We start from the raw sequence: 21,660 nt of genomic DNA, 5'->3' as shown, positions 1-21,660 counted from the left end.
CCCTTTCTCTTTTAATCTGCACAGTCTGTTGTTTGAACACATTCTTCCTTTCTTGCTTTCCTCAATACCACATCTCTTAATTCTCCTCAATGATCATTGGCCTACAGACCAAGGAATAAAAGAGTTTTTATTAAAAAAATAAAAAATAAGAAATCGCCGAACGCGGGACTCGAACCCGCAACCTTCGGATTTACTCCAAAGAAACACAGAACTTAAAAGTCCGACGCTCTGACCAATTGAGCTAGCTCGGCTAGTTGATGGACTGTGATGCGGTTTAGTATTTCATAATCTTTACCATCTCATTATCCCATGTTGGTGGAAACATCTGTACAACTACCTTAAATTTTATTTACTTGATGTTATTATCATGTCTGGTGTAGTAAAGATATGAAAATTACTGGTACATCTAGCTCAATTGACAGCCGGCTTCATTGTTCATCCTCATCCTTAACCAGCGGATTGGGTGCTGCACGAGCAACTTCATGATGCCATACAGTCCATGGTGGATTGCATGTACAGTAAAGGTGAGAAGGAAATAGGCGTCGTGATGTTTGGCAGGCAAGTGTTATTCAAGATCTGAAGTATACTTCCACTTTGACTTGATGCGTACCCCTCGCATGCATATATATATATATATACATAAGTGCAACTTTGGTGATCTGGGTCGTCAGGTCGGATTGATCGTCTTTTTTCGGGGTCCTAAAGATCGTTGTCGTCGCTTTGGGTTGTGATTTGGATTTAGAAGGTGCGCGACGTATTGGGGAAAGGGTTAGACAGTTAGTGGGTTGACTGCTGGACTTAGGAGGTGAAGTATCGGCTTAGGAACTGATTGGTGATTGAATTGCTCCGTCTTTGAGTCTTTGGAGTCTTGGATGTCTTCCATGTCTCTGTATCTGTACTGCCATGAAATATTTAAATAGTCAACTAGAAAAGAAAAATTACACTATACATCTATCTATTGAGCATCAGGCATCCGAACAGCAATATCACCCGATTGTGTAATGTACCGCACCCACGGCAAAGACGGGTATTGCAACTAGGTCAAGTCAGCATATCCTATCATTCTCACAGGACGGGGAAGGGGGGCTACCTTCGGCTCCGTAATCTTCAAATACCGCACCTGAATCCCACTCGTCGTGAAATACGGAATCTCAAACTTCACATTAATCGGCCTCTTCGCCTTCCCCAACGATCCCGCTCCACCCATACTACCCCCGAACCCACCGGTCATACCGCCGCCGTGCTCGTCGTCGCCCTTGACGGATGGCAAGCCCAGCTCGGCGCGCATGAGGAACTCCTTGCCGCCGCCGAATTGCTTGATTTTCCAGATGATGGCGGATTGCTCGGGGGCGTAGTGCACGGTTCCAATGTTTGTACGGAAGCGGGGGGAGTCTGCGTCTTCAGGGACGGGGACGAGGATCTCGACGTTGTTAGCGGTGCTGCGGCGTTTGAATTGGGCTTTGGCCTGTTTTCATTAGTTGTCGTCGTTTATGCTTCGAGGAAGGGTGGGAGGGGAGAGGAAGGGACCTTGAGCATGTATTCAATTCTCGACCCAGAGTGCGATTCCACCAAGCACTCCACCCAGATCAACGGCTTCACCTGCGTGTTCAACCGGTAGCTCATGAGCTCAAACTCCCCATCTGGCGGGATAAAGCTGATCGTGCGATCGTTCTCGAACCTCGAAAGACGCACACACTGGTGGAACTTGACGTCTTCCATCTCCACCGCCTTGCCTCTCGTAGCGCGCCCCGTTGTCTCGAACATAACCTTGTCGTTCAACCCCAGACGCAACTCTGGCATCCCACTCAGATAGCACTTCATCTTGACCGCGCCCAGGATCTCTGATCGCAGGACGTTGCCGGTTGCGGAGACGAGGAGGTTCAGGGATTCGACGACGTCAAGGAAGACTTCGTTCTTGCGGTAGCGAATTCCTTCGCTTCGCCAAGAGACGGCGTTGGTGACGGCGATTGGGGGGCGGGCTTGGACTTCAAGTTTGTGGGATTCTTGCGTGATGTACCTGCCATCGCATCAGCTGTGCTCAGTTTCTTTCCCCTTATTTGTGTTGGTCGTACTCTTGTAATATCTTGCTCTCCGTGGTCTGTGGGTAGCCAAAATCCATCATCTCGTCCAGCAATTCGTAGATAATGACAAAGTTATCCCGGATACTTTCCTCCTCCAGCACCTTGAAATATTCCGTGAACACCTCCACGATCTTGTGGAGGAAGAGGAGGATTTCCGTCGCATTGGTATTCCGCTTGGTCAAAGCAAGGATGTAGAGGTTGCTGTGTCGAATATAGAGGTACTACAGAATCAGCATCTGCTCGAAGTCCCAGTAAAGCATGGCCAAGGTGCAGGGCGCAGTCGGGGAAGAGGCGGGGAGCGGAGCGGACACGCAAGCCTCGCAACCCGCGAGCGAGAGAGCGAAACGTACATTAATCCCTTCATGTGAGAAACAGGGCGCGACGGCGGAACTTTCTTCTTCGGCTTCGCTGAGGAGGAGGGGGAATTTCTCGACTGCGGACATGGGAATGTCTCCACGGTAGTTGCGGGCCAGAAGGGTCTAATATTGTCAGTTCGGAGCCACAAAGGCTCAATGGTGACGGATGGAGGAAAACATACCTTGCCCTTCAAGTCTAGGAAGAATAGAGCGGATGCCATGGTGTTGTATTAAGAGGCGAGGGTTGTGGTAGAAGTGGTCGAGAGTAAGTGTTGCTCGTTGGGTCGACGCTCCTTAAGGACAACGAAACCAACTATTCTGCTCTAGGCTCTAGGAAGCATCGCCAGCGCGGACTAAGAGAGTCGGAGGAGGAGGGGGGTATCGGGTGTAAATAACAGCCTGGAAGACAGACCAGCTGCTGTATGAGAATCAATCAATCTGGACGGGAGAAATGAAATGATGGCACTGTCAGTAAACCGATGAGGAGTGGATTACCACCTTTGGTAATTGATAAGTTTAGTTTATGGGTTGGAACAGATGGAAAATATTTTATCCGAGGAGACTATGGCGTAGTTAGGAGTTGTCTGAAGTTTAAAAAAGCATCCTGATGCCAGTAGGAAGTCGCTGGTTCGATCCCGGCTCACCCAATAGGGTTTTATTTTGTTTCTTTTTTGCTACACTTTGCTGGAGGTATTTACACATCGTAGAGCTGTTATCATTGTAGAACTTCAAGCGCAAAGTCTCTATGATATCTACATTCTCCATAGCATCAATTTGCATTGTCTCGGTTAACTAACAATTGGGTTGATTCATCTGTTTGCTGAAACCCCATTGTTCCCACGTCATTGTTCTTTATACCCACGACTTTTCTCTTCCCACCATTTCGTCTTTGTCTTTATTCTTCCGACATCCGAATCCCTTATGCTGTCCAATTGCACCTCCGATCGGACGTGCAATGTGGTCGTTTTTGGTCCGCAATCTGCCCCTCGTCTGTACTTCACCCTTCCTGGGCCACCGTCTTGCTATACCAAGTCAGCAAGACACGCTTTGAACGACTCGTGCAAGGCTTACAACAATATTGGTCATTCGCTCAGTGTTTCGCTGGCTGTGTGTGGGAGCTGTTGCCTACTGTCGTGTATGTGCTATATCCGGTGCCGGCAAATGCTTACAGTGATGCTTTCTTTCTTCTTTTTCTTTCTAGTTCAAGTCATATTAAACAACTAAATGCCTTCCTTTCTTTTCCTTCAGCTAATCTTTCAGCCTCTTCGGATCTTTGCCGTTTTCGGCGTTTCGGCATACTTGTACTTCGGAGTGAATATGACTTGGCGCAGGCTTAGTAGGCGGTTACTGATCGAGGGCCGCACTGACTGAAGAAGTGAAGAAATATTCCCATCCGATCTTTCAACAAGTGGGGTGATGGCGTAGTTGGGAGCGCGTTCGACTGAAGAGTACCTATCAAAGGTATTGTCAGACCATCGGAAGGTCGCTGGTTCGATCCCGGCTCACCCCATCTCTTTTTGCTTCTGGCCCCCCCTGGGGGGAATATAATCTTTTTAGCCGGGTCCCGTATAAGTGGAAAGTGTAGTGAGAGGCAAGGCGACGGGTATTGAACTTTCAAGCTTGAAGTCTGTGCTACGGAGTACGCTTCCTTAAGTATTGTTTTCATTGTTGCTTCCGTTGCTCTCGCGCCATTGTTCTATACGGCTTAATGAGAGAAGACGGTAGCCGATGTATGTTCATAAAGTCGTGCCCGAAGCGCATCTTGCATATGCCAGATATCGATATCCAAAGTCTGCCGCGCTTTCGATCTTGAGTAAAGGTCTTTTCAACCTTTTGTGAGCTCGTAGCCGGCGTAACAACGGGAGAAGTGGTCATCGAACACATCCCGCGTGAGTCTCGATGTATTCTGAGAGTCAGGAGAATGACCAAGCTCAAGCCAAATCAAACAACCAAAGAATTTCTTCATCTTGGGAATCTTCGGCCAACGACAGCGAGTGTACTGTTATTCCACACGTGAGGAAAAGATCTACCCGATCTTTCATCCAATGGGGTGATGGCGTAGTTGGGAGCGCGTTCGACTGAAGATATCTATCTGATGATCTTCGGAGAATCGGAAGGTCGCTGGTTCGATCCCGGCTCACCCCATTCTTTTTTTTTTTGCTCTTTTTGTTTCTTTTCCGTGCTCAATTGGGGTCTAATCAACAAAGATATGAGTGGTAGAAGTTGCCCCAACATGGCCTGCACGATGCACTGTTCTCTCCGAAAGTACACCGACGGAGATTTTCTCTTACCGACGCTCGTGTGACACAAACCCTAAGCACAGGAAATGCGATCTACGAGCTGCGAGCTGCGAGCTGCATTGCCTTGGACCCTCTCTCTGTCTTGGCAGCTGAGTCTCGACGCTGTCATATGAATTGATCTTCCTTGAACTTTCTGTTTATCTATATCATAAACGATTCGGGATGTTTCCATTTCCGGCGTTGTCCGACGGATCCGTGAAGCCCGTGTCTCTGACATGGACGATTTCCCTTCTTTTGGCCTGTAACCCTACCCCAGATTCTCACAAAATAGCATTATGAAATCAAGATAGTGACTCAACCCAAAAATTTTTTTTTTTCGACGATTACCACCCCAGATACAAAGTAGTAACAGGAGCCACTCGTCCGAACGGCCAAGGATAGCCACTTCTTGGCCTTGCTTGGCCAGCATAAACTTACACCAGTAGAACCGTGGACGGTGAAAACGTGGGTTAGGCGTTGTCCCCATACACGTGACTCATCAGAATTCGATAAAGAGTGGCGATGAAAGCGTCTCCAAGGAACTGTAAATCATCATCAACGAACGTTCCCTGCTCAATCGCGGTTCGAAACACGAGCACGCGACCGTTTTCCCAATTCCCGCAAACCGATTCCATGTGGCTGCAGTATGGCTGGCGGATTTCTTCCTTACCACGAGCCTAGCAGTATGTGCCTTGGCCTTGATTTAGACAATCGGTGCTAACTGCGATAGTCGTGGAAATCCTGGTTATCATTTCATTCTTCTTCATCCTCTGCTTGGCAGAATGGCTTTCTGCCAAAGTCATCCGAGCCGGGATCATTGGCAATATTGCGGTGGGCATTATCTACGGTGTGCCACTGGCTGATATCCTGGAGGTGAATTGGCAAAAGACCTTCCTGGCGCTGGGATATATCGGGCTGATCCTGATTATCTTCGAAGGTCCGTTTTTTGACACAATTGTAAATATCGGTTGTTGGTGTTGACGTCATGGCAGGTGGTCTCGCCGCTCGCCTAGATCTTCTCAAAAAGAATCTCGTGTTGAGTAATATGGCTGCTGCGACCGGTGTTTGTTTTCCGATCGGGCTTTCGTATCTGCTGTTGTATCTGGGATATGGATATGGCGCCGTCGAAACATTCATCATTGGCGCTGCGCTGTCGGCTACCTCTTTGGGTATGATCATTCACCTCCCCGGATATCTTGGGAATGCGCTCTAACATAATCCCAGGCACGACGTTCGCCGTCATCTCATCGGCCTCCGGGACAATCGATCTTGGCCAGACTCGAGTTGGCTCAGTGCTCGTGAGTGCGGCAGTCATTGATGATGTCTCCGGACTTGTCATGTCTAGGTCAGTTTCGTCTCTTGTTGAATGGCAAAACCATAAATATACTGACCAACGCAGTGTCATCGGTGATCTGAGCAAGCTCTCAGGGGATGGAGATGTCAATCTCGGCTGGCTAATCGGACGTCCCATCGTAGCCTCTATCGCCATGACGATAGTCACGCCCATTGTCACAAAGTACTTCTTCGCGCCTGTCTTCCGGAAATACATCGAGTACCACTTTGCGCGGTACGACCACATCTCCAACATCGTCCTGATGGTCCTGGTCTTGTGTGCGTTTATCAGCATTGCCGCGTACACAGGGACTTCGATTCTGTTCGGTGCTTTCTTGGCCGGCACATTCCTCACCTATCTTCCCAGCAAGCATCCTGATGGACCGTTCATTGTGACGAGCCGGGAAGAGGGCGAGAGAGAAGCGGATAAGAGCCCGACTTTTGTGCATACATTTGAGGCCTATCTGATGGGCGTGCAGGAGTATCTGATGGCGCCTCTTTTCTTTGCGAGCATTGGCTTCGCGATTCCTTTTGTACAGCTTTGGACGGGGAAGCGCATCTGGAGAGGAGTTCTATATACACTTCTTATGGCGTTTGCGAAGGTAAGTCATTATCTGGATCAGAAGCAAACACCGTATCTAACCATGATAGCTCATCGTTGGAATCTGGGTCCCACTATGGGAGGTGCTCACACACTTCTTCACCAAGGAGAAGAAGTTAGAACCACAACCATCTCGCTGGGCCAAAGAAACCGAAGACACAGAGCACGGCACTTCGCCTACAACCGAGAACACCCACAAGTCCCACGCAACCTGGCTCTCAGCTCTACTCCTGGGCTCTGCGATGGTAGCCCGTGGCGAAATCGGCCTCTTGATCATCGAGATCGGATACAATTCGACCTCGTATGTCAGCGAGGAGGGCTTTATCACGGGTGTATGGGCGATTCTTCTTAATACGATTATCGGTCCTATTACTGTTGGCGTGCTGGTTAAGCTCTATGGAAAGCATATTGGAGAGGGCAGATGGGGGCTGCAGGATCCGGTGACGTATGGGCAGAGGGAATGACCCGTGCGGGCCTGCGCAGAAATGCGTATTTGGTGCAGCTCGTTCATGGTGGACATGTTTTGATCAAGCATATAAAAGATAGAATTGGAGCCCAAAGCTCAGACAGTGAAATAAGTGGGATGGGTTGGGATAACCAATGCCCCCCAGATCTTCCGATATCAATCTGGCACATTTCTTTCAATATGGCACGTCAAAGAGTATGTACCTATATTTGTAATATTGATCAAATAGACTGGTATAATCACTTACAGATATTCAGAATTAACCCATTTATCTCCTGTATCTCAGCTGCAGGGCGTCTTTGTTTGACTGCATAAGTTTTGAATCATCTGGATAGCAGAGTGTGCCCTTATGAGGGCAATTATGGGTAATCATGACCAATGGCAATACATGATACAGACTATAACACAGACTGATATAATCACTTGCAGATAGTTTACACTAAAAAGCATGGATGTTGGCTGCAATAATTTGTCTATAGCAGTATGTCTTTGTATGTGACAATCAAAGATAACAAATGAAGAATGAATGAGACTACCTTCTGCAACAAAGCGTTCTCACAAGCTTTTATGCTTTGTAGTGGCAAAGAAAGACTGCGAATCCTATTTTAGTCAAGTCTTTCTACTTCCTGGCGCAAAGGCAATTTCAACAGACATGTTTCAGTCAGGTATTTCTGCTTTCTTGTGGGACGACCTCGGGAGATTTTTATTAACCATCAAACATGGTAATTTTGATCTACACATGTGAGTCCAGTATCCTACTTTTCTGAATTTCACTCTTCCTGTCTAGGGTCTCTGTTAATCATTTATTTCGCAAAGTTAAAATCATTTGGTGGACAGCCACATGAATGCAGAAGGGCCGGGTTCTATCTCCATATTCTATGGAAGCAGCACAATCTCCATCGGTTCTGGCTTTATGCTGAGCAGACGATCGATCTGAGAAGTGAATTCAGAGCCATGAAGACCCAGAGTGTCGCAGGGCTCATCCTTGCCCACTATCATGTTTGGAGTCATGAAGCAGGCATAAATTCTATGTTCGTGACGCTAGCTGTTCTCAGAGATATCGAGCCAGAAAATTAGATGTGCGTTTTCAACCTGTTGGAGATGTGGATGGCTTGCGTTCTCCAGACAATGAGGCCTGTTGACCTGGAGAAGTATATCCCAGCAATTCCGATGCCATGGGCTGGGTTCCATTTAAACGTGGCGCCCCCTATCTTGCGGAGCTTCTCTAGTGAAGCGAATGAGATTGCCGTCCAGAATTTCACACGAGAGGACTTTGGACGGCTTCTCTTTTTGGACGACCCCAGGCAGGGCGAATATGCAAAGGAATTGAGGGAGAGCTATAATAGTCTCCTTGATTCGCTTGACATGCGACTCCGTCAATACTACCGTGACAATCAGAAGCGAGAGTCAGTACTGGGAATAGAAGCACACAATATATCAACACCTCCTTAATGTTGAAGTTGAATTGAATCAAAGGAGACTCTTCAGCTCCGCCTTCATGATTATATGTTCATCATTAATCCACTGCTGAATGCGCCTGTGGAAAATAGTGACATGGTACATATCCGGCTTTTTCTTCTGGACGCACTGTCTTCTATGTTACTGCCAGAAGGTTCTATATTCTGATCCTTCAAGCCGGCTATTGGCCCTGATGAAGAACAGTCACGATTTTCAAAGGAATCTAGCTTTCCAGATGGTTGTTCAGTCATGGGGCCGACGTGCCCCAACGCATGCTTCCCTGGGTGTTGGAGATGGGATGCTTGGGATTTTCTAATTCATGTGGATTCAAAGCATTTCGCTTTGATAGTGCTTTTTTTCTTTTTTTTTTTGGAGGATGCTAGTGTCGATTCTTTGTTGGCATCAGAAGCCTTCGTTTATAGCTACGTGGAAGTGTCCGGAACATGTGGTGGTTTTTTTGTGCTTGTATCCGTTAAATATGATCATTTTGCCCTATTCCCTACATTAACTTCTATCTATTGTTCATGTTTTGTTCGTCTTCGACAAGCTTTCCTCATATCCTTGCTGCTACAGTCCACGCGATCCGCATAGAAAGAGAAGAAAATGCCCAAAAGAGCACACTACCGACTTCCCGATCACCCGAGCACCGTCAACCAATATCACCGTTCAACACTTCCACCTCCGAACCACTTGTACGCCAAAGTCTACGATCCAAGGGATACAAAAAAAAAAAGAATGGGGTGAGCCGGGATCGAACCAGCGACCTTCCGATTTTCCGAAGAGCACCAGATAGATATCTTCAGTCGAACGCGCTCCCAACTACGCCATCACCCCATTAGATGAAAGGTTTGGTGGTAAAAAATTATAAGAGAAAAAATTTCCTTCCGGACGCTTTGTGTTATTCTGCTAATGACAAACCACACTATTCCCAACCCAGCCTAGCGCGATATTCCCAGCCCTTCCATAAAAACAAATTTTCTCTCCGCCGCTTTCACGTTTTTCTTTTCTTCTTTGTACCAATTTACGCTCTCGATAGACAGTGCAAGACTGCATTAGTCCTCTTCCTTGCGGAGGAGGCTCCTATAACCCTGGTGGCATTCTGTCGCGGGGGTTGTCAGGCTTGTTTAATTGCTGAATTCTTGCGATACAGAGGCGCGGAGACTACGATCGTTTTACAGCGAGGGTTCCATAAGAGCTGGCCGGGTATTATATTGGTTATCCGGGCGGTGTCAGAGGAACCGTACATGCTTTATTCTATTTCAATTTATATTTTTTTGTTGAGAAGTCGTGGTATTTCTAAACCCGTATCGTAAAAGTACATATACAGAGGATGTCCGACACAGTGTAGTACATCCATAAAACATATCATATCAACAAACAAGAGACAACGGAACAACGCCATGATATGCTCCTGCGGCCAATTCCCAGTAATATCCTTCCAAAGAAAGCTGCTTAGGCAATCGTCTTCACCCCCAAGGGTTCCAGTATCCGATCCTGGGCCACCTTGTTGGCAAAATGTCCACCCTTTTCCAGAGCAATGGCACCGATAACCGCGTACATTGTGTGAGCCATGACGAGTTCGATTCCGGAGGCAGCGAGGTTATTGGGCTGTAGAGAGAAACCACTTGTTAGCAAGACCAGACACCTGACAGTCAAGAGAAAGGGGGGAAAATGAGACAGACCTTTCGCGGCGACCACCTGAGAACATTCTGCATGTCGTATTTCTGTGCCAACTGCGCCAGCTTCGTCTTACCAGTGAGCAGCATCTTCGTGCTGTCGGAAAGACTGTTCAGCCCCTCTAGCGCCGGGTGAGCAAACGGTTGCCGGCCATGGGGGTCTTCCGCAACAGGACCAGCCGAGTTCGCCGGGTTCTGAACCAGAGCCAACGAGGTCTGCAATTGCACGATGCGCTTGCCTGCCCCGCAAATCACATATTAGTACCATGCCCGTAAAGCAGGGATTGCAATGTCACCCACCAACAAAAGCCAACCGATCATTAAAGCCCCTCCGACCCTGGTCAAAGCTCTTATGCGTAACAGCAAGCCACTTCACCTCCTCTGAAAGCACCTTTTCACCACCCTCGCCCAACATGCGAATATAGAACTGATCCAGCCGCTTCGGATCCGAGTTGACCAGATACTCGGGCCGTCGGGAGTTATACCGCAGACTGAACGGCGCCTTTGCGCGGGGCGGGGTATGTGCCCATCGAGGCTGCTGTGTGTCGGTTGTGGTCGTCGTCTCTGTCGATGTCGAGTATCCGCGGGTGGTGTTGGCGGTGGTGGTGGAAGGTGGGAGTTGTGCGGCGGAGAGAATCGTGCTGGAATTGGCGAGCGTGCGGCATGCGGGCCTGGCTGCCCGGGTTAGGAGTGTGGAGGTCATGGCGAGGAGTGTGGAATGGGAGAATTGCGGCCAATTGAGCAGATCTGTATTGGGGATTTTCTTGAGGCGCGGAGAGTGAAATCGAAGAATTTCGGACAAATGGCGCTAAACCGGATTGGGTTAGCGCTATGAACGGAGTATGGTCAGTCGTAGAAGAGGAATGGCCATTTCTACAAATTTACCAGTACTGAACACGTAAATACAGAGCAATATTGAGATCAACATAAAACAATGCTTCTACACATCATTGCTCCATGGCACGTGATGCTCGATGAGAGATACAGCTATCATTGAACAATCTATCGACGACAGGTAGACAAGTTTTCGTGAAAGTGTATCATGTATTTCCCCAAGGAACGAGTTCACGATAACAACTACTGTACAGTCATTTTCACCACGACATGAACAAAAACCCCTCATTTGCCGTACGACTGAGCATCCAATGCCGGCAGAGCATACAGAAACTGCAACCTCCTCAATCACCTTTGCACATCTTCAGGAATCCGGTGAATCTGCACCGACCCAAGGCCTACGAACGCTCTTCGGATCGCAGCCATGGGGACCCCATGTCACACTTTGGGTACCTCAAGGTACTCTAACGGAAGCAACGGCGGCAAGCACCTTCTTAGAAATATACACTGGCACAGACCACCAGGCTGATCACCCGCGATTTCACCTCGGAACGCTTGGTAGTAGCGGTACTCACCAATAGAAAGACATTGTCATTCCTGTACAACTCCATTCTTAGCCATTTCCACGCGTTCCTCGTAGTCAACGATGAAATCCAGATCCGAGGGGATTAGGAGCCAGCCTGGATCAACGACCGCATAAAAGATGTTTTCACATTGGGGGACAGGGAGATGCTGTTTGAGGGGGAAGTGATGCTGAAATTCAAAAAGCCTCTTCCTTGTAGGATGCCGATCTACATTTAGTGGTCGATTAAACTAATTTCTTTGGAAGGAGTTGGAGGGTGCGGGCATACAACTGGATCTTCGTCTATGACTGGGTACGCTTCTAGCGGGGCCATTCCAGCAGCGGTTGCCGTAGGAGTTTTTATTTGTAGATCTGTGGTTTCTGAGAAAGGGGTGGTGGATTTTGAGGAGGATGGCATTCTGGGTTGGGGTTGGGGTCCTTCTACTGAGGGTTGTTGATATTCCTCGATGAGCGTACTGATGTAGGGCTCAGTGCTGCACTTCCTGCTGGAGGATGATGCTATTATCTGTTACAGGCATTTGAAAGTACGGAAGAAAGCTTTGACTGAGAGCTGTTACCTGATTTGATTAATAGTTACTTCACCAACACTCAGACTTATATAGAACACATCCTATACAACCACTACAGGATTAACTAAAGCTCAAGTCAAATTAACGTGATTACAGCTTGCTCTGCGGCGCATCGCTGTACAATGACCGGGTCCGGTTCATAGCATCCACAGCCTCCTTCTCGATACGCTTAAGCAAGTCGCTGCAAGTCGGGATATCATGAATCAAGCCCATGACTTGACCAGCAGTCCACACCTGTAATGGTCAGATCGAAACATGTCAATTCATGGGGGCAGGACTTACACCAAAATCCACATCACCGTTCAAAAACACCTCGCGTCCTCTCTTACCACTCACAAACGGAGCGACGTCGCTGAATTCCCCGGTCTTGCTCTCCTGCTCGGCCTTCAACGCTTCCCGCGACACCTTGTTGCTAAACAGCCGGCTAGTGTTCCTCCAGCGACGCAGCACCAGCGCGGTATCAGTCTCTTGGGAATTCACAATCGTCTCCTTGACGTTGTGGTGAATCGGGGATTCGACAGTACACATGAACCGAGTCCCCATGTTAATACCCTCCGCGCCTAGCGCCAACGCCGCTGCCAGCCCCTGTCCATCAGCAAACCCACCCGATGCGATGAACGGAACCTTAAGCTCCTGCCGCGCGCGACTAAGCAAGATGAAGTTCGTGATGTCACTCTCGCCGACATGGCCTGCGCATTCGAAGCCGTCGATTGACAGGAAGTCCACGCCCAGTTTCACTGCCGACTTGGCGTGTCGAACGGTCGTGCACTTGTGCAGGATGGTTGTGTTGGCTTTCTTGAGCTTCTCGATGACGGGGCCTGGGTTGTTGCCGGCGGTCTCGACGATCTTGATGCCCTCGTCGATGATGACTTGTGCGTAGGCGCCGTAGTCTGGAGGCACGAGGGCGGGCAGGAGGGTGATGTTCACGCCAAAGGGGTATTTTGTCATGGAGCGGCATCTGTGGATCTCTTTGCGGAGGTCTTCAGGAGTGGGTTGGGTGAGGGCTGTGAGCTGAGTGGTGTTAGTTGTTTGTTCGTGGTATTGTAGTTACTGTAATGGGATTTGTTACGTACAATTCCTAGTCCGCCAGCGTTGCTGACTGCTGCGGCGAGCTCTGCATATCCAACCCATTGCATACCACCCTGGACGACAGGGACTATGGTCTGTCAGTGAAAGCGTTCGCAAGAACAAGTAGTACAGAGTAAGATTACCGGTGATGCCCAGTTTCCGCGTCAAGGCTGTGTTAAAAGGCATTCTGCTGGCCCCTTGACAATATCGATGACTCTGGTAAAGTAGAGAAGACCAGTATTCACACGATATGCCGGAGTTATGTAGAAGATAAGTCGGCCGGACGGTCAGGTGAAGCAGTTTAACCGCGGACTCCTTACCTTTTTGGGTGCGGAGAGACCAAGTTGCCGAGGTTGGATTGCTGATTAGATATAACACCGACGGTTAACTAACTTATGTCTTGGTCAATTTGCCTACTCTGTAGATAGAAAGTAAGATGTTACTGATCTTGCTGATGGCGATTTATCTGATAAGTAATCGATATTGACCGTCATTGACCGACAATCCAGAGTCGAGAATCGAGTCCTTAACTACGCGTCCCTGACCGCGCATGTGACACCGGCGACTTTGATATCTTCTGACGGGGGTAGATCCATGTCTGAAACTGAAGTCCTGTGAAACTGTAGGCATCCTCAACCAGGCAAGGCACTACGTACGCGTCCGGCGATTGCTTTGGCTCGTTGGCTGGCGTCTGGCGCTACGAGACCACCATGTACAGAGTGCGTATGTACAGAGACACAGTGCTCACTGTTCACAACCGTTCAACAGCAGCGCATAAATACAATTGCATAAAAATATGTAACCCTGATATGAAACCCTTTCCTCTCATGGAAAGAAAGAACTGGGCGATTAACGACGGGCCGTACTCTTTCTCGAGTCTCTAACCACCTCTGCGGTCGCGACAGAAAGCCGAAACCAGTGAGGCTCTGCTAAGCACATGCGAATCATCCCGGAATGGTAAACGACGTGAGCTGAGACTCTTGGAGAGAAGAAGAGAAGAAGAGGAAAAAGGAGGGGAATTCGAAGAAAAAGGAAAAACACACAAAAGATAAAAATGGCAGGCGGTGAATCTGGGAAGAAGTATCTTCCGACTGGTAATGTCTCACCTCTGATTGGTCAGGTCCCGTGACCGGAGACGAACCCGAGGTTGTCCGTCCCCGTGATTCCGACCCGTTACGAAGGGAGTCGGCAATTGACGACGACAACGACCTCTCCTACGAACGACCTTGTCGAATTGTTGGATCTCTCGTTGATTCACGACTCACGCCATGTTCTCTCAGAAGCTCGCTCAGCAGTCGTTGCGACGGCGTATGTATCCCTACACTGCCACTCCGGATATTGAAATCGTGGGGAATCCCGTACTGATCGTGATTTTCGTCGCAGTTGCCGTCCAGCAGCCCTACGCTATGCGCTGGTCCATGACCAACGCTGCCTCCCCTGCCGCTGTTGCTCTCGGAAACAATGTGCAAAAGAGGTAAGTCGATTGCTCGAGTGTGAACGGATTATCTGCGGTGTCGCGATGAAGTCATTTGCGATTGGACGTCATGGGCGAGAACACAATGCGGGATATCAAGAGATATATACTAACCGTCACAGACAAGCGGCCACCTCCTCCAACACCTCTGATCCGACTCAGATCCTCGCCCAGCAGCGCAAGAATCGCCCGGTCTCTCCTCACCTTTCCATCTACCGTCCCCAGATCACCTGGATCGGCAGTAGCGCTCACCGTGTCACCGGTCTCATCCTCTCCGGCGGCCTGTACCTCTACTCGACTGCATACCTCGCCGCTCCCGTGCTGGGCTGGCACCTCGAAACCGCCTCCGTGGCCGCTGCCTTCGGAGCCCTTCCTCTCGTCGCCAAGGTCGGCCTCAAGAGTTTGATGGCCTTCCCCTTCGTCTACCACTGCATGAACGGTGTCCGCCACTTGGTTTGGGATCTTGGTCGTGGAATCACCAATAAGCAGGTCATCAAGTCTGGCTGGACAGTCGTGGGCTTGAGTGCCCTGAGTACTCTTGTCCTTGCCTTTCTGTGATTTCATACCTTGAAGTTGTCTTCCTTTCTCAAAACGGTTTCTTGTGCTATATACTTTGTACGGTTCAATTATGTTTTACTGCCCTCTTCGTTTCTTTCCGTTCATACCTCATTCTACGACCATCGGAAAACTTTTCCTTTCACGTGTATACACTACTGAATGCATACATTGAGAACATTTGACTTCTGATTAGACGTTGTTGGTACACATTCTATGACTTATTATCACAGGTAATCATCATCATACACCCTGATGAAGATATCCGCCGTCTATACCTCCAAAACACGATGTCCCAAGCCGTTCCTATCCATTATTAATCCTCAACGCTTCATATAACCACAATACCAAAATCGCACTCACCTGATCCTCATATTCAATATCTTAACCCATAACCAGCACCACTCAAGCGGGAGTAGAACAAATCAAGCCGGACTTGGAGGCGGATTACTCGGGAGCGGTCTAGGTGTGTTCGGCGGTGTCGGGGCGCCTCCCATGTTAAGGTGTGCTCTATTCCGGGCCTGCGAGGTGTATGATGTGACGTGGGTGATCATAATGTTTGACTTTGGCTTGCCTTCGATATATGATAGAGAGAGATGATATGCGTAGGAAGCTGTGGTATCTTCTAGCTCGTCCGTCTCGTGGCCTGGAATATAAATGAACAAGATTATATGTAGCTTGCTTGCTTGCTTCGCTTTGATCTCTCTCTTCGGCTAAACTCTCACAAAAGGATCGAAAGCCCCTTTATAGTTCCCAGCACCCCGCCAGCTTCCAAAAGGTCCCTCAAGTTGTACAGGACCCTTCCATCGCATATCCGCATGGCGAAACCGAAGCTGCAGAGAAGGGATGACGGACAGCCTTCCAGACGCCAAGATACTACCGGCAACGCGCAGCGCAATGCAGTGCAGTGCAGTATGGGGAAATTTCGCTGGAGCTGCAAGGAGTGGACATGCTGATGTATATATCTGTGACACTTGAGTTGGTGAAGAAGTTGATCTGTCGGATCCGTGCAGGCGATACAGGGCTGTTGGAGATGTAGGGTTGCTAGGTATTCTGGTTCAGCAGCGAAGTCATTTGTTAAGCATTGCCTTATGTTGAGCAGTTTCTGAGGAGGTCTGGGGGGCAAAAGGAATGGAGATAGGGAGGAGGGGAAGCGCGTTAGGATTGGCGTTTATTCTGCGTAACCGTAGGGGAGGTCTTGTGTTAAACGGTCTGTTTTCTGGGGCTAAAATTAACCGTCGCCTACAAATTGACACCCAAACACAGGTTTCACTTTTGTTTTGTGTGCATGGTCTCTTAATAAGGCTGCTCTCACCTAATCTGAAAACATATCATTTCCAAAACTTGCTCATCACGGCGGTTCAAGAGTATTGATATCCCCTGAAATGCAAAACTGCAAAACGAAGTTACACAATCTTGCAACTACTGCAGATATCATTGATACACATTACCACGCGGAAGAGTTCTATCCTGTCAGTATGATGAAAAGAAGGTGTGGCCGTTCAATCGCGGCAATAGACATCCGGACGCATATTCAACTCCTAGCGACGATTTCAGTTGACAAAGCAATCATTCCGACCTTGGGCACATTATCTGATGCTGTTGCTCATTGCTTTCAAGGGGTTATAATTTCCTTGTGCGCTAGATTCTTTTGTGCATGTTAGGTTGGCTACATTGTTATGTTGATACTGGTTCTATTTCTTGCATCAGTAACCAACCTGTTTCTTACAGACAGTATCGACTAAAATTTCCAAGCCTAACAGGTAAACAGCCGTTAACAAATCTACAGAAGCCAGAGCCCTTCTAGAAGCCTGCCCAAACCTGGAGATCCCCAGCCGCGGTTCTCCAGGAAATAAACCCTGACACGGAGTTAGACACTCGGGCAGTTAGTGATACACTACTTTGCTTCACCTTGCTTTCTTCACATTTATCTTTTCTGAGTCGTCAGCTTGGTGTCACTTTGCGTGCTCTAAGGCTGTTTCCTTGTGGGTTGTTGTGTAGCGTTCTTTATGGGGTAAGGCGGAGTTGGTCTCTTAGGTAATAATTATACAAAGTAGAAGATTAAAGAGTGTAGAGATACACAGCGTTCTTGTGTTGGCATGTCTCTACCGTTTGTATCCCGAATAGCCGACGTTATACAATGCTAGTCAACCAAGAACTTGATCAATGCAGACACATATGAGCATAATTCTTCTTGCTTTCTTTCATGCTAATCTAAAATAGAGGCTTTGATTGCTCGATGAATGAATATGGGGAGAGTGCAGAGCCTTCTGCAAAGCCGGGAAAACAATTAGCAGAGTATTCATATCTTTTTTATAATAAAGTAGAAAAGAACCAAATAAAAGATGATAATAGCTTAAGACAACCAGATATAATAGGAGAATTAGGTCAAAGACAACCCTGAATAACGCTTTGACAGCGCAGGTGGACCAAGGATTGCTTGAGAAGTATTTCAGTAGGAGGGAAGATTAATCCAAACAGATGAGAGAGACAGGCGTCGCATTCATCAACAGGGGTTGACTGAAGGAGGATCAAGGCCGTAGGATGTTGTCAATAAGCCAAATAAGCGAGGCAGAGGCCGAAATACTTGTGAAGCATTGTGGTCAAGCAAACCATTTGGGGGCCCGCCGCCTGCTTGCACGCACAGAAGCAGCAAAACACGGCATACTCCAACACCGAACATCCCTACAATAAATGACTACCGCGACCACCAAGCTGCCCAGGGCATTATCGACGAACACGAGGTTGGCGGTCTGTATCAGCAGATTCGGCTGAAGGATTTTCAGCGTATGGTTCGGGAAAGTGTACTTGAGGAGTTGGTGATGTGGCATGAAGCGCCAATGGCTGCGGTTACGAGGGCATTTGGGGCGTTGGGGAGTTTGAGGTTGAGAGGGTTCCTGATGATGTGCTCGATGGGTTGAGGAGGTTGCAGGGGCTTTATGCGAGGCCGGTGCCGGCGGTTTCTCAGGATAGTGTATAGAGGCTGGTATTTTCGGTGGATGGTGGGATGGGTTTGCTGAGGATATTGCTGTACATTGAGAGCAGTGATGATTCAGAAGTTTTTATGGAACTACGCATTTCTTAGAGAGGTCCGAGCGAAGCATATTAGAGAACGAAGGAGCAGCCTGGAATTTGCCGTCTGATGCTCCGAGAAAACTGCGTAATCACCACTCCAGCGAAGAATCAATAGACTCAGCTTCCATCCCCGACGACCCTTCCGTATGTCCATCTCCACATAAACTATTAAATACATTCTTCCCAAACTTCTTATATGCCTCCGCCAGGCCCTTATTCTGCAGCATCTTGATTTCTAGATTATCGAGCTCGAACTTCCACTTTCGTTCTCCAATTGTAATCTCCCGGCCGTAGACATTAATTGTAATTTCAGTGTTATCCGTTGCACTGCCATAGAATGACTCGTCCTGTACCGTAATCCCTAGAAGCCCTAGGGTAGGCTGATTACGACCGTATATGAAGGCGAAGGACTTAGCGATTACGCATTGGACTCCGAGGCCTACCAACGCGTTAGACTTGAAACAAAAGACAGAATCAGCAGAAGGTGAACATACCAATAAGAGCCCTAGGTGCCTCTTCACGAGACGACCCGCAGCCAAAGCTCTCACCTGCAACGATGACTTGACGACCTGCTTTGACAGAACTTCGGAACTCAGGAAACGTATGCTCCATGCAGTGTTGGCCTAGAGCTTCGTCTGTTTCGCATTCGACGAGGTATTCGGCTGGTGCGAGCTAAACACTTGTTAATATGTTGAGGGATATCATGAGGTAGGAGATACGAACTGCATCGGTGTCGATGAAGTCCCCGAGAGCCTGGACTCTGCTTGTGATCATCCATTCATTGCTACCAGGTATCGTATCGTGCATGGGAAGATCTGTTTTTACGGACTGCTGGCTGGGCGACTGCTGCAAAATGCTGGGCTCGACATATAAAACTGCGTCAGTCTGTCTCGACATGGTATCCTTCCGCGTTAGGGCTTTATATATGCTTCTGTTGACTTTCTCGAGAAACGGCGATGGATCAACCAGTGACATCGAGAAACTCGACGCTGCAACAACAGCTGCAGAACTGATGTTGCCGAACGACCCTATACCCAGTTTCAGTACCAATTCTAGTCGAAGTAGTTAAAGACACTTACCCTTGCCCATCCGATTCTTAAAATTTCGATTCTGCGACGAAAGCCACGTCTCCCCCACACCTGCCTGATCAGCCCCCATCCCAACACAAAAACTGCATCCGGGGGCAGATTCCTGAAAACCAGCATCATGGTAAATCCCCGTAATACTCAATTCCCGCAACCGTTTGATAATAGGCAGAGACCCGAATACTACATGTCTTTTACCCTTTTTCAAAGGTAAGTTCTCCTGTAGTCCGACTTGTAGGACTAGTCCGCCTAGGATCAGGTCTTCCTCAGTTGTGGTGCATGCGCCGATGAAGACGCCATCGAAACTGATCGGGGAGCAGTCTTTGACTGGGATGACGTTGTCAGGGGAGGGGTAGAGGGCGATGTAGGGTTGGACTTGTGTGAGGTCGACGGTAAAGGATTCCGCGTATTGGGCGTCGTTGTCGGGTTGGAAGTATAGTGGTGAGGACTTGTAGAGGGTTCGTTTTCGGCGGTTGATGTAGTCTTGCACGACTGAGTCTGGTATGAAGACTCCTGTTATGGCGCCAAATTCCTGATTTGCGTCAGCAGGCTTCATCCACCAAGTGGAGAGAGACATACCGTGCACATATTGCAAATAGCAAACCGGTCATCACAAGAAAGATACTTCGCACCCGGCCCTCCGAACTCCACAATCCTATCAGCAGCAACAGTATTCCTTTTCAATTGCCCGAGTATATGAAGAATAACGTCCTTTCCTCCAATACCAAATCCCGGCTCTCCTACTATATTGATCCTAATCGACTCTGGGACCTTGAACCATGAAGCCCCATTGAGCAACGACATCGCTACATCTGCAGCTCCTAGTCCGATTCCAAGACAGCCCACGGCTCCGGAGGAGCAGGTGTGTGAATCGGAGCCAACCAAGAGCATTCCAGGTTGGGCTCTTTCTCTCACGAATTCTGTGTGGAGGATGGTGTACTAAACATCACCATTTACACGATATTAGCAGAGCCATAGAAATTGCGCAACAGGAGACATACATTCTTCCCCTTATAATCCGTCAACTTGAAATCCCTCTGCGCTTTTTCGGATCTCTCGACCAACGCCTTAACTTTCGGAAGATGCTCAATTCTCGGATCGACGATGTGATCTGCCGCTAACCAGAACCGGTCGTTACGCCAGATCTGCGTGGCACCAACTTCATCGATGGTTTTTATCATGCCCTATATTAGCCAGAATTCAGTATCGTGATATTAAATATCTGGGCAACTACGGTTGTGATACCTTCCAGGATACCTCCGACGCAAGAACCCAATCCACAGACACTGGCACGACATCCCCAGCTTTTAGTCCTGTAGTCCTATTCCCCGGGAGTATATGTTGTGTGAATATCTTCTCTGACAGTGTCATAGGCCGGCGCTTCCCATCTGACACCCTTAACTCCGTACTAGAAGTTTGCGTATTATGGGTACTAGCATATAGCCATGAATCAACCAGAGACAGGACTTTCTCGCGATCTGCGTCTGTCAATGGACGCGTAGGACTGAGACCCTGGCCTCCGAGTTCGCAGTCTTCGGTGCAGAGGTAGAGGACGTGGTCTAGGGCATTGGAGAGTTTGAATTTCCCGGTTTTTGGGAGAGTGTTGGTTATGGTTTGTAGGGCTGAGAGGGGGTTGGTGGTTGTTGATAGGTCGATGAAGTCTGTGAATTGATATATATGGCTGTCGTCAGTAAGATGCAGTGGTATCGAGGAGTAGGAACTTCATCACCATGGTTAATTCCACCTATCCTGTTAACGATGGAGAACCGAGGGCCAGAATACTGCGTGATGAGCTCAAGGCATTGGCGGATGAGACTTGCGTCATTTTCGCTCAAACGATGGTCAAATACCACACTGACTAGCGACGTGTTAAGTGTTTTAGTTTTCATGGCTGGATAGATCAGGCTGAGACAATCGAGGCTGAGTAGTTCGATGGAAGCCAGATCGATTCAATCGTCTTCATAAAAGATGTAGTGTCTGGCAAAATGTCCCGAGACCTAGAGCAGGGATGAATCTAGGCGTGAATCCCACAAAACGGGCAGTTATTGACCTCGAGTAACCGTCACATGATATCCATGTGAATCTAAATGGAACTGAACACAAAAAAGGTGCCAAAGACGATGAAACAAGCCGACATAGGTATATATATTAATTAACCTATCTAACTC

At 48.4% G+C, this 21,660-nt stretch overlaps 6 protein-coding genes and 4 non-coding genes across 10 annotated transcripts; 4 read left to right on the top strand and 6 right to left on the bottom strand.

The window, feature by feature from the left end:
- Positions 1–154: 154 nt before the first annotated feature.
- On the bottom strand, positions 155–251 carry ACHE_t60010S. The gene has a single exon. It is a non-coding gene; the product is annotated as a tRNA-Lys (tRNA).
- Positions 252–955: 704 nt separating this feature from the next.
- APM1 (AP-1 complex subunit mu) lies at positions 956–2,658 on the bottom strand (the record flags this gene model as incomplete). Its single annotated transcript, XM_043282104.1, has 6 exons — positions 956–1,036; positions 1,091–1,465; positions 1,528–2,017; positions 2,073–2,302; positions 2,432–2,560; positions 2,620–2,658. The coding sequence occupies 6 exons, from the start codon at positions 2,656–2,658 to the stop codon at positions 956–958; spliced, it is 1,344 nt and encodes a 447-aa protein (XP_043139517.1).
- A 1,189-nt stretch (positions 2,659–3,847) lies between these two features.
- On the top strand, positions 3,848–3,947 carry ACHE_t60009A. Its single transcript has one exon. It is a non-coding gene; the product is annotated as a tRNA-Phe (tRNA).
- A 537-nt stretch (positions 3,948–4,484) lies between these two features.
- On the top strand, positions 4,485–4,582 carry ACHE_t60008A. Its single transcript has one exon. It is a non-coding gene; the product is annotated as a tRNA-Phe (tRNA).
- Positions 4,583–5,362: 780 nt separating this feature from the next.
- On the top strand, positions 5,363–7,113 carry SSC1 (cation:proton antiporter; the record flags this gene model as incomplete). Its single annotated transcript, XM_043282103.1, has 6 exons — positions 5,363–5,399; positions 5,447–5,653; positions 5,709–5,885; positions 5,941–6,061; positions 6,116–6,650; positions 6,700–7,113. 6 exons carry the CDS (start codon positions 5,363–5,365, stop codon positions 7,111–7,113), a joined length of 1,491 nt encoding a protein of 496 aa, XP_043139516.1.
- A 2,196-nt stretch (positions 7,114–9,309) lies between these two features.
- On the bottom strand, positions 9,310–9,407 carry ACHE_t60007S. Its single transcript has one exon. It is a non-coding gene; the product is annotated as a tRNA-Phe (tRNA).
- Positions 9,408–10,025: 618 nt separating this feature from the next.
- On the bottom strand, positions 10,026–10,952 carry ACHE_60879S (mitochondrial 54S ribosomal protein mL57; the record flags this gene model as incomplete). The annotated part of the gene is made up of 3 exons (XM_043282102.1): positions 10,026–10,181; positions 10,256–10,488; positions 10,550–10,952. The coding sequence occupies 3 exons, from the start codon at positions 10,950–10,952 to the stop codon at positions 10,026–10,028; spliced, it is 792 nt and encodes a 263-aa protein (XP_043139515.1).
- Positions 10,953–12,325: 1,373 nt separating this feature from the next.
- On the bottom strand, positions 12,326–13,489 carry ACHE_60878S (NAD(P)H-dependent flavin oxidoreductase; the record flags this gene model as incomplete). Its single annotated transcript, XM_043282101.1, has 4 exons — positions 12,326–12,469; positions 12,518–13,246; positions 13,309–13,391; positions 13,447–13,489. The coding sequence occupies 4 exons, from the start codon at positions 13,487–13,489 to the stop codon at positions 12,326–12,328; spliced, it is 999 nt and encodes a 332-aa protein (XP_043139514.1).
- Positions 13,490–14,571: 1,082 nt separating this feature from the next.
- ACHE_60877A (succinate dehydrogenase cytochrome b560 subunit) lies at positions 14,572–15,335 on the top strand (the record flags this gene model as incomplete). Its single annotated transcript, XM_043282100.1, has 3 exons — positions 14,572–14,611; positions 14,687–14,777; positions 14,900–15,335. 3 exons carry the CDS (start codon positions 14,572–14,574, stop codon positions 15,333–15,335), a joined length of 567 nt encoding a protein of 188 aa, XP_043139513.1.
- Positions 15,336–18,496: 3,161 nt separating this feature from the next.
- Positions 18,497–20,673, bottom strand: acoC (aconitase family protein; the record flags this gene model as incomplete). Its single annotated transcript, XM_043282099.1, has 6 exons — positions 18,497–18,846; positions 18,902–19,079; positions 19,131–19,435; positions 19,487–20,024; positions 20,072–20,431; positions 20,494–20,673. 6 exons carry the CDS (start codon positions 20,671–20,673, stop codon positions 18,497–18,499), a joined length of 1,911 nt encoding a protein of 636 aa, XP_043139512.1.
- Between the last annotated feature and the right edge of the window lie 987 nt (positions 20,674–21,660).

Source organism: Aspergillus chevalieri, chromosome 6 (genome assembly GCF_016861735.1).
Source record: "Aspergillus chevalieri M1 DNA, chromosome 6, nearly complete sequence".
In the NCBI taxonomy this organism is placed as follows: domain Eukaryota; kingdom Fungi; phylum Ascomycota; class Eurotiomycetes; order Eurotiales; family Aspergillaceae; genus Aspergillus; species Aspergillus chevalieri.
This window is presented reverse-complemented; position numbering and strand designations above follow the sequence as displayed.